This window comes from Meleagris gallopavo, chromosome 16 (genome assembly GCF_905368555.1).
Source record: "Meleagris gallopavo chromosome 16, MGAL_WU_HG_1.1, whole genome shotgun sequence".
Taxonomy (NCBI): Eukaryota; Metazoa; Chordata; class Aves; order Galliformes; family Phasianidae; genus Meleagris; species Meleagris gallopavo.
The window spans coordinates 4099414-4116220 of record NC_139419.1 but is presented as its reverse complement, the minus strand read 5'-3'; the positions used below and the strand labels follow the sequence as shown (position 1 = coordinate 4116220).

The 16807-nt window shown below is 55.6% G+C and overlaps 2 protein-coding genes and 1 long non-coding RNA gene across 17 annotated transcripts in view; 2 read left to right on the top strand and 1 right to left on the bottom strand.

Annotated features, from left to right (window-relative positions):
- FBXL18 (F-box and leucine rich repeat protein 18) overlaps positions 1–8247 on the top strand; it is a 31779-nt gene extending 23532 nt beyond the window's left edge. For 4 of the 13 annotated variants that reach the window (XR_014886794.1, XR_014886793.1, XR_014886789.1 and 1 more), the window contains 3 exons: positions 751–829; positions 1338–4118; positions 7301–8247. The gene's annotated coding sequence lies outside the window, so the exon portion shown is untranslated. The remainder of the gene's footprint in view (positions 1–750; positions 830–1337; positions 4119–7300) is intronic. The other 9 variants (XR_014886783.1, XR_014886787.1, XR_014886786.1 and 6 more) reach the window with 9 other exon arrangements.
- A 77-nt stretch (positions 8248–8324) lies between these two features.
- LOC146543229 (uncharacterized) lies at positions 8325–11461 on the bottom strand. The gene is made up of 2 exons (XR_014886796.1): positions 11008–11461; positions 8325–10398 (listed from the first exon to the last, which is right to left on the bottom strand). It is a non-coding gene; the product is annotated as an uncharacterized LOC146543229 (long non-coding RNA).
- An 870-nt stretch (positions 11462–12331) lies between these two features.
- TNRC18 (trinucleotide repeat containing 18) overlaps positions 12332–16807 on the top strand; it is a 46865-nt gene continuing 42389 nt past the window's right edge. For all 3 annotated transcript variants that reach the window (XM_085237925.1, XM_085237926.1, XM_085237924.1), the window contains exons 1-2: positions 12332–12592; positions 14266–14694. In XM_085237925.1, coding sequence (XP_085094051.1) covers positions 14493–14694 — 202 coding nt within the window. In that variant the 5' untranslated portion in view covers positions 12332–12592; positions 14266–14492. The remainder of the gene's footprint in view (positions 12593–14265; positions 14695–16807) is intronic.

Sequence of the window (16807 nt, the reverse complement as noted above, 5' to 3'; positions counted from 1 at the left end):
GGCTGTGAATGTTCCCAGGAGGGGTCTGTGGGGGAGCTGGGAGGCAGCAGGGTGAGAGCTCTGCAGCCATTTCATTTTCTTACTGTTCCACGCTGCCCCGTTTTCTTGAATAATGGCAGTGCAAAAGGGATGACAGGCATTTCCCTGCTTCCCGAAACGGTGCTGTGCAGCAGAAGACCTGACTGCTCTCCCGTGAGCTGTTCTCTTGGGTTTTATCCCCAGATTTGCCCTCACAGAGATGGCATTGATCTCTGCCAGGTGGGCTGGGGGGGAGCTGATGGTGTTCCTGGAGGGTGAATGGCTTTAAACTGAGAGAGGGGAGGTGTGGGTTGGATGTGAGGGGGAAATGGTTCACTCAGAGGGCGGTGAGGTGCTGGAGCAGTGGGTGCCCCATCCCTGGAGGTGCCTGAGGTCATGGATGGACCCTGGGCAGCCTGAGCTGCGGGAGGCAATGAGCCCATAGCAGGGTTGAGGCTGAGGGGCTGTGAGGTCCCTTCCAACCCAGCCATTCTGTGGTTCTACAAATAGATGGGAAGCTTTAGGAGGGACCGGAAGGAGAGAGGAGTTGCTGTTAGGGCAGGGATGAGCTGTGGCTGTGGTTTGGTCTCTGTGGGACACGTGGCGTCTCTGGTGATGCTGCAGTGCCACCCGTTGGGGCTGGGACCTGTGCTCTGGGTGGCACCAGCGTTGTCCCCAGCATCTCATCCCCATTTTGTTGTGCTCCCATTTGCTGCTGGTGTGGCACCGAAGGGCTGCATGGAGTTGGAGATCCACAGTGTGCTGAGAAGAGGGAAAAGAGGATGAGCTGCATCCTTCCCACAGAGCGCAGGTGGGTGGAGGAAGGACTTCTGAGCTACTCTCCCATAAGCAGCATTATTGGAGCACCACTGCTGTCCTCTCCATCCCCTCCATAAACGGGAATTAAAAGTACAGCTCATAAAACCCTTTTTTCCAGAAGGAGGGAAGAAAAGAGAGGGGAAAAAAAAAAAGCCTTGAAAATGCTAAAGGACATAAAGGGCGTTCATGAAAGGGTTGGATGGTGGTTATTGCAGCAGGGGGAAAAACAACATTATTTCACTGTGCAGATAAAAGGAAGGGGAAAAGCAGCATATTTATAGCTAGGGAGCCTGGATTCCTTGTTAAGCCGCTATTATCAAATTAATGTCAAAATGCATCAAACAGGCATGAGTGTTCTGGGCCCCTTATGCAAAGTGCTTGCAAATTGGTTACAAATACATTTGTTTACAGGGTACGAGGCAGGAGCGAGCTAATTAGTCATTGTAGCGGGTTGTTTTGTCTTTTTTTTTTTTTTTAATGATTTTTTTTTGCAATTACAGACAGGCTGTTTTGAAGTACAAACAGAGCCCCTTTAAAAACACATCGAGTGCATCCCCAACCCGGGAGGGGATTCCAGCCCTCCCCACCCTTGGCTGTGCAGGACCTGCCCCGCTGGTTCCTTGCTGGCTGAGCTCTGCCCTTCTCCAGATTTGCTCCCCATGCAATATTTGCCTTCCCCCATGCCCAATGGAGGTTGTATTCCTCTGCCTTTACCGGAACTCCTCCAATTTAAAATCAACTCTCTCATCCCATCCATCAGTGGCCCTCAGGTAGTCCCAGAGCCTCCGATGCTGGGTCCCTATGGGGCTGCTCCCTGTGCAGGCAGCCATGTGCCAGGCTCTGCTCCTCGCTGTGTCCTTACCCTGCACTGCTGATGGACTCCTCCTCTTGTGCCACGACGAGCAGTGAGCCCAGGACAGCCCTTCTCTGCTCAAGGAATTCAAAATACACCGAGGAAGTCCAGACCCCACACTGGGAAGACCCAGGTGTGGGTCGATGCCTCTGTATATGTTTGCCTTCTGTATTCTACTTCTGAATGGGTCACCATGGGATCACCACGGCAGCCCCAGGTTGGGGGATGGAGCTGCACTGATTTATGCCATGTTGTGGCTCTGCAGCCCCATGTGCCATCCTCTGAGGGGCTGAGGGCTGCAACCCGAACCACTGGGGATGCAGTGCCACGATGGGCTCCTCCTGGACAGTCCTCCCGTGGGCACTTCTGGGCAGCAGTGATGGGGTCGGTCCCTGATGTGGGGCTCCACCGAAGGCACTGCTATCAGCTCCCCGTGGTCGGGGTGAGCTGGCTGCAGCCCGGGGCCGTTGTCATTCCCCTCATGTAGCAGGAAGGATTTCTGCGAGTGCCATAAACCATCACGTGGGCAGAGCCTGGGTGAGCTCTAATTGCTTCTATTTGCATAATGAGGCGCAGCACAGCATCCTGCTGGTATCGGAAAGGGGAAAATCAAAATCAGCTCCAGATAAACAGCCTGCCCCCATCCCTACCCGCTCCTCATCGCATCCTTTCCCCCTAACGGATGGGTGCGGGGTTTCTCCAGCTCCGGGGTCTCTGCTGCCACCCAGGAGCACCGTGCCACCCCCTGCCCTCTCCGAGGGGGCTGTGACCGCAGCCGTCCCCATCCCATCGCCCATCTGTCCCTGCAGCACCGCTCCCAGCGGAGCCCCGTGCAGGCAACGGGTCCCGGTTTGATTTTGTCACCACGTACGGACAGCGACGTCCTCGCGGCAGTGGTGGCACCCAGTGCAGCCATCAGCTCCTGGAGTCCGCCGTTTACAACAGGACGAAGGGAAGCGCTGCCACGCGAGTCCGTGCGGCGCCGCAGGGTCAGTGCAGTGCGGGTTCCGCGGGACTTCCCCAGTGAGAGCCCAGCAGATGTCACTACAGCCTGTGTGATGGGGACGGGAGAGGGGACAGTCCCATCTGGGGGTCGCAGCCTGTGCGGTACGCACTGCGCTGCTCCGGAGCCGTTCTCCTCGGCAGAGTGCCCAAAGGCAGCAGGAAGGGCACCTGGAGGAGGGGGTGATGTCCCCTGACGGCAGTGTCAGCAGCCCGTGTCCCCAGGCCCCCAAGGGACGAGGAGCATCCTTACCCCATCCATCCCAGCGGACGGATCCGGGCACTCCCGGGCGCTGGCACTGATGCTGGGAGCGCTGCTGGGACCTTCCTTGGGTCCCTGCCCCGGCAGCACGCCGAAACGCGCCTCACCATCCATCCCTCCTCCTCTTCCTCCTCCTCCCCTGATTCCTCCGAGCACTCCGCTGCCCTTTGGGGGAGAAGTGCTGACTCCAGACGTTTCCCTAATGAGAACCTTCTGCAAACAGCTCTGCTTTATTTTCCTACGGAAAGCAAACCAAAGGGCCGTGCTGGTGATGCTAAATCCCCCGCAGCCGGCGCTGGGATGCGGGCAGAGCCCCCAGCTGCCTTCTGCAGAGCGGTGCTGGTGCAGCACGATGTGCCCAACGGGGTGGGTTTGGGCTCTCCACTTTCCTAGCCCAGGCTCACTGCCATCGTGTTCGAGAGCCCATCTGATCCGTTGTTGCCCATCCCTGGGTCTGTCCATTGCTCCTACAGGTCAGATCCACGGAGCGCTGCGGGTGGGCGCTGAAAGATGGCACAGCGTTCGTTTGAATGCACACCGTGATACCTCTGAGCCAGTTTGGGGGATTAACTGGAGTGGATGGCATTTAATAAACAGCCTCATCCCTCCCCCCACCCCGCTGTCATCTCAGAAGGGTTAAAAAGAAACCGCATGTGGGTGCGGGGGGGAAATAAAATGGAGATGGGGCGGTGAGTGTTGTGGTGTTTTCTGCCCATCCTAAAGGATGCAATGAACGTGACCCCAGCCATGGGTGGTCGATGGGGTCAGGGGGTCCTGCGATGCCCCTACAGAGGAAGGGATGGTATCCCACACCCACAGCTCCCGCTTTGCTCCCAGTGCCATGCGTGGGGTGCTGCGAGCCGCCGCTCGGCGGGGCTGAGCCTCCATCACAACGTCACTCCTCAGCCTTTCCTCATTTCTTCAGGATTTCAGGCAGCTTCCAAATTCCTGCGCAGCCAAATCCTCCCTGGGGCTGCCAGGAGCCCCGGCCAGCAGTGGGGACGTGCAGTTTCTGTACCCACAGGACAGCCAGGATTGCTGGTTTCCGCGGGTGATGAGGATGGGATGGAGCCCCACTGCTCCCCGTCCTGACACGGCCCCATCACAGCAGCGCGTCCTGGAGGATCCCTTTGCCGGCACCTGGCCTTGATCCCAAAACTCGAGGTGATCTCCCAGCTCTTCACCCCTCTGCTTCGGGGTCCCACCCCAAATTCCCCACACTTCACCCTCCCGCTGTCTCTACAACCTCGCCGTGTTCCCAAATGTGGAATTGTGTTGGTTCATCTGCTCTCGTGCAGGATTTATTGTCCCCAGGACTTCCTGTGCTTGCTTTCAACATGCACTATTTCTTCTCGTGAGCGATAAATCAAAACTGTTTGTTTGTTTCCAGTGGCTTTTTTTTTTTTTTAAACAGTTACGATTATTTTTTATTTTTTTTCCTCCTCGGGGCATTGCCAGTGCTCTGGGAAGCACCTCGGGGGCAGATGGAGGTGGGGAGGAGATGTGGAGAAACTCTGAGTCCACAGTGATGGCACACGTTGGGTGTCCATGAGAAATGCTCACAGGAATCGAGCTGGGAAAGGTGGGAAATCCTGCCCTGATGCTGTGGACTGAACACTGCTCCACGTCCAACACTGCTCCACGTCCAACACTGCTCCACGTCCAACACTGCTCCACCTCCAACACTGCTCCATGTCCAACACTGCTCCATGTCCAACACTGCTCCATGTCCAACACTGCTCCACGTCCAACACTGCTCCATGTCCAGCACTGCTCCATGTCCAACACTGCTCCATGTCCAACACTGCTCCACGTCCAACACTGCTCCATGTCCAACACTGCTCCATCTCCAGCCACTGCCAGGATGCAGCCCCATGGCCTGGAGACCCTTCATGTGTTGGGGTTCTCCACTGAAGCCTTGCAGACATGAACCCAATTTGGTTTTCCTGCCTCATCCTGGGCAGAACGGAGCCTCGCAGTGGGGTGCATGCACCGAGCACCTCCTCCACCCTTTGGGTTCCTATCAGAGACCCCAAAGCTGGGGACCCACCTCGAGCCAATCCCACCTGCAGGACACAGCTCTCTGCTCCGTTCTGCTCTTTCCACCAGCGACTCATGGAAAATCATTTGTTTTGCAGCAGCTGCTGGGCATGCAGGGTGTTCCTCCTTACTCTCCTCTTCCTTTTTTTTTTTTTTTTTGTTGTTTTGGAGCACTTTGGCACAAAAACACCTGGGATGCCGACCTTCCCACAGCGCTTTCCTCACCTTGAAGGCTTTTTCTTTTTACCGCTCCGCTCTGGCTGTGCAAACCGCACCGGGATGCGGCCCGATGGTGCTCCCAGGGCCGAATTTTATTTGGAAGGGGATTATGATTTTCCAGCAGCTCTCACACAGCGGCAGAGGCACCCGCGGGGTTCCCACCACCCCTCTGCTGCTCCCTGGGCCAGCATCAGCACGCCTGCAACGCGTCCCCTGGGGATGCAACAGCCAACCGGATCCGCCGGGAGATGTTGGCGAAAACACCCCCGAAATGATGAATGGTGCTGAGCTGTGCTTTATGCTCTATATTTAACAGCATTGTCTTCTTTTCATTTATTTTATTTTTCTTGGAAATGGGTGTGGGGGAGCAGCACTCGCTTTTCCCGCGACTTTTCGCACTCCCGCAGAGCGCTGACCCCTCCGTGGCGCTCTGGAAAGCAAACTTCTTTTTTGGTTTCGTTTGGAAGCCGGGATGGAAAATGATTTCCAAACTCCCCAAATTAGAAACAGTGCTTTGTTTTGGTGGTGGGGGTTGGGAGGAGGGGGGGGGGGGGAGGGGAGGAGCGGAGTGTGTCATCCCACAGCAATGAGGAGAGCGCCGAGGGAGTGCGGCACTGGGATTGATTTCTGCAGCGCTGCCCCATAGCGCTGCCCCATAGCAGTACCCCGTAGTTCTACCCCACAGCTCTGTCCCATGGCTCTGCCCCGAGGGTTTGCACATTGAAGGTTTGGGTTTGAGCTGTCGATAAGTGATTGGAGCGAATGCTTTGTGGCGCTGGGGGCACGAGCAGGCGGCGGTTTCTTGTTGGGATTTTGTTTCGGTGAGTCCTCATAGCGACTTCACTGTGGGTTTTGTTCCTCACAAAAAAAAAAACCATCGGGTCCTATGGGACCTGGGTTGGACTCATGTAAAAAGGAGCCAGTCCTGCCCGGGATGAGCTTGTCCCCGTCCCTGCAGTTAGAGGTTCTATTGACAAACCACCATGGCAGAGGCTTCCCGGTGCTTTCTGCAGCTCCAAACGGGTCCTCAGCCTCAGGCTGTGGGGCTGCCAGGCCATTTCTGTGGGTGCAGCAGCAGGCATTGCCAGAAATCCCAGACAAACAGTGCGTTTTAAGAAATCACAGGGGGTGCTCCATGTGTTCACTAGCACTGGCTGCACAAGGTGCAGAAACCTTCACCCTCTGCGTCTTTTTCCCCGTGGGGCATCTCAGCTCGTGCACCTATAGGCACGGGTGGGTGGCCATGGGCTGGCTGCCCCCCCCAGCTCAGGCTGCCCAGTGCCCACCGTGGCCTGGGGCACCACCAAGGATGGTGATCCCCACGTCCTGATGATGTTGGAGCCACATGGGCTGGGTTTGCTCCCTGCCAGCTGATGCTCAAAGAACAGAGTACAGTTACACCTCGGTCCCTCTGCCCTGGTTCTTCCTCTCTTCCACCTCTCCCCCTTCTTTCTTTCTTTCTTTCTTTATTTCTTTATTTATTTTTCCCAGGCCCCAGTTTTCCCCCCATCAAGGGAAAAGCTTCGCCTAATTAGCAAAACACGTCAAAGAAAAATGATTAATGTCCCAGGAGGAGATTTAGCCGCCTTTGTGCCCGGGTAGCCTGACTTCTGCTCCTAAAGGTTTTATTAAAAGATAAGGCAGCTCGTGACGGGCAAGCAAAGCAAAGCGTGCGCTCTGCCCGGAGCCGTGGGGTGGGAGGAGGGGGGATGCAGATCGGGGTCACTGGGGCTCGTGTTTCTGTGCCTCTGCGTGTGACCGTCACCGTGGTGTCGGGCCTTGGCAGGGGGAAAGGCGTAAGCTCTGGCTGAATGCCTCCTTTATTCTTCCAAGGCAGGTAACTCAATCCTGCTGGCCGGGCTTTGAGCGTTGCTGCGATTGAGGGTGTTTGCACGGGGTGATGCTGCGGGGGGAGAGCGGTTTGGGGAGGGGATGCTCGGGGTGGGTGCGTCAAATTGGGGTCAGATCCAGCAGCACGGTGGTGAGAGGACAGCCAGGTTCCCATTCCAGCCTTCTGCCACAAACCCCAGCACATCTATGCTAAAACCTTTGCGACAAGCTCTTGCAAAATTCTGTGCCTGCTGTAGGGCGGTTGTTGCAGACACCCGTGGACCAGAGATGGAGCATCGCTGCACCCTGGGATGTGTCCAACTCTCAGCAGAGCTCTAGGAGATCCAAGCGCAGCATTCTTTGTCATTACCATCACGTTAAACCACAAGAAACTCCCAAACCAGCAACTGGAGGCATCTGTGTGTCAGTGGGTGAGCGGTGAGCTGCGGTGCGGGACGCTCTGCGCTCAGAGGGGTTCTTCTCCAGCACCAGCCCTGGGCTCAGTCGGCTCTGCTCCACATAAACAAGGCTGTGTGTCGGCTGGAGGCGGCCTTGCAGGGCTGTGTGCCGCTGGGTGGGACCTCAGCACAGAAATATTTTCAAGATAAACAGAGGAAAATGAGTCCTGGAGGAGGACGGAGCTGCTGGCAGCGCTCCTCGCCGAGATATTTTGGGGCAGGAACTTGGCGCTCCGCGGGCTGGGGTGGAAAGATGGCTTTTGTAAATTCCTTCTTCTCCAAAGGGAACTTCGAGGGCTGAAAATAAACACAAAGGGCAACAGGCAGCGAAGCCCACTGGGGGAGAGTGGGGATGCCACGGGGCAGAATCACCACGGGGAGGGGACGCGAGGCAGGATGAGTGCCATGGGGACCCAGCACACTCTCCCTGCAGCATCACTGCATCCCAGGGGCCAAATGTCACTGATGGTGATTCAGATCCATTTCAGGGCAGTGCAGATCTACCACACCGGAACTCTACAATCTCCCCTCACACCTTCCACTGATGGTGGAGGTGGAGCATCACCCAGTACCAACCAGGACTGCCTGCTGGCAATGCCAAGCGCTGGCAGTGGCACCCTGGGGGATGTGGTCCCGTCTGCTGGGCTCCATGCTCGGGGTGCTGGGATGCCGGCGTCTCCCCCTCCTTCTCCTCCCCACCCTCAGCAAATTTAATTAAAAGTCATTCAGATTCCTTTGAAAGAAAATGTCATCCGTCGACACAATTACACTTTAACTAACCAAAGCTGTTACAGTTCCTATATATATTGGAATCAGGCTGTCGTTATTAGTTCTAAGTAAGTAATTTATTCCCATTATTGTGTTCAAATTACAGGATATTACCCCCTGGGGAAATAATCCTGTTATTTGAAATGTAAAAAAGAACTTGCATGGACAACAATAGGTTCCTAAATGAACCTCAGAGCAGTCCGAAACTGAGCACAGCATCGCTTCGCCTGGATAGAAAAAACACACAAAGTTGTGTTTAAAAGATGGTTTTCCTCCTCCCGCCCCAAGAGAGGGAAAAGGGGCTCCTCCTCTTCACCCGGAGCTGTGGGAACCTGGGGGGCAGAGGGGGGGTTGGGGATGTGGGTCCATGTGCTGTGCAGCCCAGTGCTGCTACGGCTCTGCGACACACGGAGCTCATCGACCGCTTCGGACCACCGAGAGGAAAAAGGGAGAGGGGAAAAAAAGAAAGAAAAAGAGGAGGAAGAGGGAGGGGAGGGAGGAAAATGAGCTACACTTGTAACCTGATTACAGCAGCCAGCTATGTGTGCGAAATCACAATGCGGCTCTATAATTAAATCTCCCTTTCCCCCCTCCTGCCGCGCTCTTTCCTCCAGCAGGCGCGGTACAAAAGCCGTCGTTAGGACACGGCATTCCAGCTCCGACCAGAGGGGAAGGTTTTGTCTATCGCTGCTGGGATCGTCTTGAAGGAAATCATAATTAGGAGCCGGGCGCTGCCGGCTGGAAGGCTTTGTTGGGCGCTGGGGCTCTGCTGGAGGAGCTGTGGGTGCCGTGGGGCTGTGCAGAGGGAGTGGGGGGGGAATGGCCCTGGGAGAGCCGTGGGGCGGCCAGGGGTCAGGGGGAGTTGCGTCGGGTATGGGGACCCTCCTGCAGCCCCTGGTGCCTGGGCGAGATGGTTTCTGCCCCAACAGGTGTTGTTTTAGCATCATTTTGGTACCCAGCGTGGGCTACTGCGGTGCTTTGGTGGGTGTCCGTGGGGATAAAGGAGCCAGAAGAACTCCTGGGTGTGGGAAATGCTCCTGCGGTGTGCTTTTCCCAAAGGTTTCGTGGCACTTGGCTTCTGGACCCAGCAGCCCTACAGCTGGCCATGTGGAGATGCCAAGGATGGGCTCAGCTCGGGGCAAGCAGCCCCTGCGGTCAGCCCTTGTCCATTAAGGACATTGGTTCACTGGGTGCTCCATCCCCACCTGTGACACCTGAGCTGGGTGTCAGCTGTAGGTTCAGCCCCAGCAGCCCATTTCCCCGTGGGCAGGTCCACGCTTGTTGCTTTGGGATATTTTTGGGGACGGGTTTCGTTTGCCATCTCTCTTTCCCTCGGGTCAGAAGAGGCATTTACGAACTGGAAGAGTGCAACGTGGGGAGGCGGATGGTTTCACCGTGCTTTCAGATGGGGATGGCAAAGTTTGGGGTGCACACACAGCAGTGACAGCCACACAGGGACATCTGCAGGGGAAGGGACAGCCCGGAGCATCAGTGCCGTTGGTGCCCACATCTCTCCTTTTGGGGACACTGCTCTCGGTGTGGCACAAAGCCAGACCCCACGCTTATCCCCATCCCCTGCAGCTCTGCATTTCCAGCTCCCCAGGGCTCTGCCGGTTGCGGTGTGCAGCAGAGAGGAGAGGTGAATTTTAAGAAGGACAGAGCAAAGGCGACCAGCTCTGCGTTGAACTGCTCAACTTCCCGCGTGTCCCGCTGAGTCGATGCTTCAGGACCTTCAAACCTGAGCTGTTCGTATCTCCCCACCATTCCTTCCCCACTGGAGAAGCGGAGAGGCTGCAGATGTTTTCCATGTTCAGATATTTGGTGTGCACACAGAAGGAGCTGCACTCAGCTCGCTGTGCTGGTGCGAACTGCTGCTCACAGCTCTGCATTCCCCACTGCCTGGACACAGCCTGTGTTAGAGCCACATGGCAGGGTGTGGGTTTGGGGTATTTCCCACGCGTTTCTCTGTTAAACCATCACATCTGGCCCTCCAAAAGCTGTGGCTGCCTTCTCCTCGCCCCGCAGCCCAGTTCTGGTTAGGACTGGCGGGCACAAATCACAGCCCCGGGACTCACGTTCAGCTCAGAGCATCCCCGTGCCAGCATGTGTGTTTTTCTCATGATTTTGCACTTAAAAAAAAAAAAAGAGAGAAAAAAGAAAGAAAAAAAGAAAAAAGCTTTTTATTGGGTAAAAGGGGAAGGAAAAAAAAAAAAAAAAGGAGAATCAAACAGCCCCATAGCCCTACAGCTGGGATTGATGGAGAACGCCATCCCACACTGCTGGGATCCCACATCCTGGCTGTCCCCCACACCGGGCTGCCCCCAAAGAGCAGGGTGTGCGGGACCCCCCTCTGTCTGTAGGGCTGCGTCACAGATCCCATTTTGCCTTCCATCCCCTCTTTGGTGTTTTATATGGGGGAAAGGGCCTCCAGCGCCGCGCCGGGGATGAGGAAATGGGGCAGAGCTGTGCCAGCTCCGTCCGTGCGTCTGTCTGATTTATGGCTGCATTGCTAAATCCGGGCGCTGACTGCACGCGTTAAATATAGCTGCAAACACCCTGCAAACGTGCGGGCAGCACGGCACGGCTCAGCTCAGCACCGCTGTGTGCACACGGGGGGGTTCAGAGCGTGGGGGGCAGCCCCAAAGGTGAGCGGCCCCCCATGAAAGTGGGGCAGGGTGATTTGGGGGGGGGGGGGGGAAGGATGGTGGTTGTGTTCCCACCCCACCCCAAAGTCCTACCTGTGTGTGCTGGGGGGGCTCAGTGCTGGGCTGCGTCCTGCCTGCTCCACTCTGCTTCCATTGGTAAAAGGGGGAGGAAAAAGGGGAAAAAAAAAAAAAAAAAGAGAAAATAGGGGGAAAAAAATGGGGGGAGGATAATAAAGGCGGGAGGAAAAAGAAGGAAAAATGGGGAAAAAGGGGAAGAGGGGAAATGGAAGGGGGAAAAATAGGAAAATAGAAGGGGAATAAAAAAAGAGGGGAAAAAGGGAAAAAAATGGAAAAAGTAGAAGGGGGAAAATAGGAAAATGGGGAAAAGGGGAATAAAATGAGGAGGGGAGAAAAAAAAGGAAAAATGGGAAAAAAAATCGAGAATAATGGAGTAAGAACGGGGAAAATGGGAATAAAATGCTAAAAAAATAAAAAAGGAAAAATGGAATTTTTTTTTTCTTTTAACAGTAAATTAAGCGGCGTAAAACGAACGGGGGGGGGGGGCGGTCCGTCCGGGCGGCGGCGACGGAACGAAATGAAATGGGGGGGGGGGGGGGCGAACGGGGCGCGCTGAGCGCTGCTGGCGGCGGGGCGGCACAAAATGGCGGCGGAGGAGGAGGGGACGGGGGGGGGAGGGCGGGTTTTGTTTTCCTCGGGTTTTTAATTATTATTTTTATTATCCGCCATTTTTAACGAACGCAGCCACCCCCCCCCAACCCTCCCCCTCTTTTTTATAAAAGCGAGCCGTTCTCGTGTTTTTAATGACAAAAGGAATCCCGCGCACGACACAACCGCTCCGTCCTCCCGGCGCTCTGCCCTCAGCGCGCCGCTTTTGGGCTGAAAAAACGCCGCTTCTGTGACCGGCGCCCCCCGCTTCGCCCCTCATTTCAATGTTTGGAAGCGGGGGGGGGAGGGGGGTATGGAGGGTTCGCCCCCCGCAGCCGCTCCCCCTCAAAGGGCGCTTTGTGCGCGGCGGGGCCGTGGGAGAGGGCCCGGCGGCCGTTCCCTCCTCAGCGTCTGGGGGGGCTCAGCTGGGGGGGGGAGGACACTTCTCTCCCTCAGCGCGGGGCGGGCCGCGGGGGGCCTAGAAACGGCGGTGAGCGGCGGTGACTGAGAGCAGAAGGCGGCGGTGGGGGGCCTGGAAACGGCCGCCTGTTTACCCACGGCTGAGCGGCGTGTCGGACGGCCAATGGGATGGCCGAAAGCAGCTCCGATCCCGCCCCCTTGGGGGGGCGCGGCTCGCGGAGAACAATGCGTGTTTCATGGCCCCGGCGCCGCGTTTTTTTCCCCCCTTTTCCCTCCCTCTCCCCGCGTTTTCCCTTTATTTTCCCCCCTCCCCCTCCCGCCGCCGCTTTTTTTTTTTTTTTTTTTTTTTTTTCCTCCCCTAAGCGCCGCCGATTGCCGCGCGCGCGCGGGGCCGCTCTCCGTCTGCGCCGCCGCGGTTGCGGATCGCGCCCGATGCCGCTCGGCGGGGCCGTCCCGGCGCTCCATGGCGCGGCCGCCGCGCCGCCGCCCCCCCGCCCCTGAGCCCCGGCCCGCCGCGCCGCCCGCACCCCCCGCCGGGCCCCGGCCCGCCGCGCCGCCGCCATGGGCCGCGAGCAGGCGGCCTGAGCGCCAGGTAGGACAGCGGCGGCTCCGCGCCCCGCTCGCTTTCCTCCCCGGTTCCCGTTTCCCCCCCGGTTGTTATGTGCGGGACGTTTCCCGCCGCCGTTCCTCTCCTCCCGCTCTGTCCCGGCTCCCGTTCGTAGCGCTGTTTTCCGCCGCCCGCGGGTTCCGTTCCGCCGCTCTTCTTCAGCGCTCGTTTTTCCTCCCCTTCCCTTTTTTCTCTCTCCCGACGCTTTTTTTCCTCATCTTTTTTATTTTCACCGTTTCAGATTTTTTTCCCTTATTTTTTCCCTTCTTTTCTCTTATTTCCTTTTTCCCCCCTTTCTTCACATTTCTCCCCCGTACTTTTCGATTTTTTTCCTTCTACATCCGTTTCTTTTATTCCTTTTTCTCCTTTCATTTCCATTTTCATTCCCTTTCTCTCATTTTCCCACATTCTTTTCCTTATTTTCCTCCTCCTCTCTCACTCAGCTTCCATTTTTCTGCTTTAATTTCCTTCTCTCCCTCTTCTTTCCATTCCTCTAAATTGACTTTTTTCCCTCTTTTCTTTCCCGTTTCTCCCCTATTTCTTCCCATCTTGTCCCCTTTTCCTTTTTTATCTTCCCCCTCTTTTTTCCCCCTTTTGCTTTCCCTCGTTTTTTCCCCTTTTCTACCTTCTTTTTCCTTTCGTTTTGTTCCACTTCTTTCTTTTTCCCCTCTTTTTTCCCCTTTTCCTGTTTTTCCCCTTTTTTCTCTTTCCCCAACTTTTTTCCTATTTATTCCTTTTCTCCTTTTTTCTTCCACTTCCCCCCTTTTCTATCCCCCTTTCCCTTTTTCCCCCGTTTCTCCCCCTTTTTTTTCCTTGTTTCTCCCCTCTTTCCCCCCTCTCTTTCTCCCCATTTTCCCCCCTCTTTTTCTCCCCTTTTCCCCCTTTTTTTCCCGTTTTTTCCCCGTCCGCTTCCCCCCGGTTTTTTTTCGCCTTTTTTCCTTCCCCGTTTTTTCTCCTTTTTTCTTTCCCTTCTTTCTCCCTTTTCCCTTTTTTCCCTTTTTTCCCTTTTTTTTCACCTTTTTTCCTTCTTTTTTTGGTCTTTTTTTCCTTCCCCCCCGCCCTTTTTTTTCTTTTTTTCTTTTTTTTCTTTTCGATCTCTTCTCCCCTCCTTTTTTCCCTCCGATTTTTCTCCCCCCTTCCCCCCCCTTTCCCTTTTTCCCCTCCTTTTCCCTCTTCCAACCCTCCCCCCGTATTTCTCTCCATTTCCCCCCGCTTTGTTTCCCTACGAACCCCCTCGGATCCCGGCGGAGCCGCCTCCGTGTTCGCCATGGTGCAAACAGGTCGGAGCACTGCGCCCGCCCTGCGCCCGTCCCGGCGGCTGCGGCCCCGCGCCGGAGCCCTTCGTACCGAAAGATCCGAAAGAGAGAAAAAGATTTAAGGAGGATATTTCTGTATCTTCTCCTTTCTTTTCGCTCTCCGGCGGTGCCGCGCTGTTCCGCTCTGCGGGGCGGCTCCGCTCCCCGCCATTATTTTTTTCTTCCTTTTTTTTTTTTTTTTTTCTTTTCTCCTTTACTCTTTCATCCCTCTCCGTAATTCCTGCCTTACGTTCCCGTCTTTTCTTCCCCCGCTTTTAAACCCCCCTTCCTCTCCGCTCCGTTCCTCGGGCGGCTCTGGCGGCCGCTCTCCCGTTCTCACCGCCGCCCGCTCTCTCTCCGCAGGCAGCACCGAGCCGGGGGCTGGCACCCTGCACCGCGCCATGGCACGCTCGGACGCCTTGTTCTTGAAAACCGTCTGATTTTTTGGGGGAAGAAGAGGCAAAAGAAGAAGGAAAAAAAAAAAACAAAAAAACAAAAAAAAAAAGAAAGGGGGGGGGGCGGCGGGAGGGGGAGAAATCGGCGGCGAACACCGACAGCGATCCGGGAGACTCCTGGAAGCCGGCGAGCGGATGATGGATGGCCGAGACTTCGGGCCCCCCCCCCGCTCGGCGCACGGCCCCCCCCCGCCGCTGCTTTCGGGGCTGCCCATGGACGGGCACCGCCTGGCCGCCGGCCGCCTGCCCCCCTCCGCGCCCCTGGCCGCGGGGCTGCCCGCAGCGCTGCAGCCCGGCAAGTTCCTGGCGTCCGGCATCGGCCTCCACGCGCACCCCGGTAAGAGCGCCGGGCGCGATGCGGAATCCCGAGCTGCGCGAGCCGAGACTTGAGCCGTGCTGTAGAGCCGGCTCGTAGCTAGCCGTGCTTCGAGCCCCGGAGAGCCGTGCATTGCAGTGCCGAGATCCGTGCGTTGAAACCCTGAATGCGCTTGGTCCCGAGCCCCGGCATTCCGTGCTTTAGCGCCCCGAATAGAGGGTCCTCGAGCCCCAAATGCCCGTGTTGTGGAGCCCATGTGTGTGCTCTCCATTCCCTATTACACGTGTTTTAAAGCCCTGAATTCCGTGCTGTAATCCCCAGATATGTGCGTTCTGGAGTCGCAAATATTCACGGGTCGCAGCCCTGCGTATCTGCACTTTGAATCCCGTATTATCTGTGTTTTAGACCCAAAAAATCGGTGCTTCAGAGCCCGGATCTCTGGGCTTTAAACCCCAGACAAATGTGCTTTAAAACCCCCCAATGCCCGCAATCCTGCACTGCTGATCCCAGTGTTTGGGAGCCACGAATAGATGAGCTTTAGACCCCAAATAGCTGAGCTGCTGAACCTGTGTGTGTGTGTGCGCTTCAGATCCCTAATATTCATGCATTAAATCCCACACAGACACAGTTTAAACCCCAGGTACCCATGCTTTCAAGCCCCGAATATCTGTGTTTTTAACCCCCAAAATTCATGCTCCTGAGTCCCAAAGATCCACGCTTTATATCCCAGATGTGCGCGCTCTGGAGTCCCAAATCCTAATGGTTTAATCCATAAATGTCTGTGCTTGGAACTCCAACCATGCATGCTTTAGGACCCTAAATAGCCGTGCTTTGGAGCCTGAAGATCCGTGTTAAGAGCCCAGATCTGCGCGCTCCCCAGCCCCAAGCATACGTGCCTGCAAGCCCAGATTTGTGTGCTCTGGAGTCCCAAAAATATATGTCTTAGAGCCCCAAATATCTGTGCTTTTCAGCCCAAAGACCCACGCTGTTAATCTCATACATGAGTGCTCCAGAATGGCAAGGATTTGTGTTTTAAGCCCCGAATATTGGTGCTTTAAAGCCCAGATATCCGTGCTCCACCATCCCGAATGTCTGTGCTATAAACCCCAGATTTGTGCTCTGCAGCCCCAACTCCGTATGGTTCTGAGCCCCAAATCCATGCCCTGTGTGTTGTTTAGGGCTCTGCTCTGAGCACGGCTTTTCCCGAAGGCTTTGCTTGAGTGGAGGGGGATTAAAAAAACCCAACAAACAGGGAATGCAAAAAAAGAAAACGATGGGAATGGGGGAAAATCGCTGCCGGCCGTTTGTGCACGGCGAGTTACGGCACGGATTTGGAGAATCTCAGCCGGGTGGAAAATCCCTGCTTGGCTGTGAGGCCGTCCCTTAGAGCAGGGAATAGAGGGCAGATTTGGGGGAAGCGGAGAGGGGAGGGAACGATGTAGGGCTGCCCCTATTACCTCCTATTATTATTATTGTTATTTTTATTACAATTGTCTTTTATTTTCGTCCTCCATCTGCGGGCACCCAACCCACCGATCCATTTAAAAAAAAATCCTCTTTCTCCTCCTTTTTTATTTTTATTTTTTTTTCCCCAGCAGTCTGCTTTCTGTGCTGTTGCCCCATGGGCTGTTGGCTCCATCTCCTCCTTTCCCCACTCTGAGCCACGCTGCTCTCCAGCGCAATGGGACTTTGCTCCATGGATTTGCTTTGCTTTTTTTTTTTTTTTCTTCCTTTTTTTTTTTTTTTTTTTCCCTCTTTTTCTCCCTCTTTTTTCCGTTCCCCCTTCCCTTTTCTTTCTCCCCACCTTTTTTCCTTTTTTCTTCTCCCTCGCCCCCCTCTTTTTCCCCATTCCCCTCCCATTTTTGCCCCTTTCTCCCCCCACCCCCAGCCGTAGGGTGGTTGCTGTGTGCTGCTGAGGAGAGCAGCTCAGCTCATTTCCCAACCGCAGCCCTTTGCTTTTCTCCCATAAACCGGACCGATCAGCTCCGTGTCCGTGAGCGCAGTGCTGGGCGGCAGTGCCCAGATCTGCAGATAGAATTACCAAACCAAGGGCTGCACAGCACTCCAGCACCCCTGCCTGCTTCCTCCCTTTTGCCTTTTTATTTTAACTCCTTTGTAATCTGTTTTTATCAAT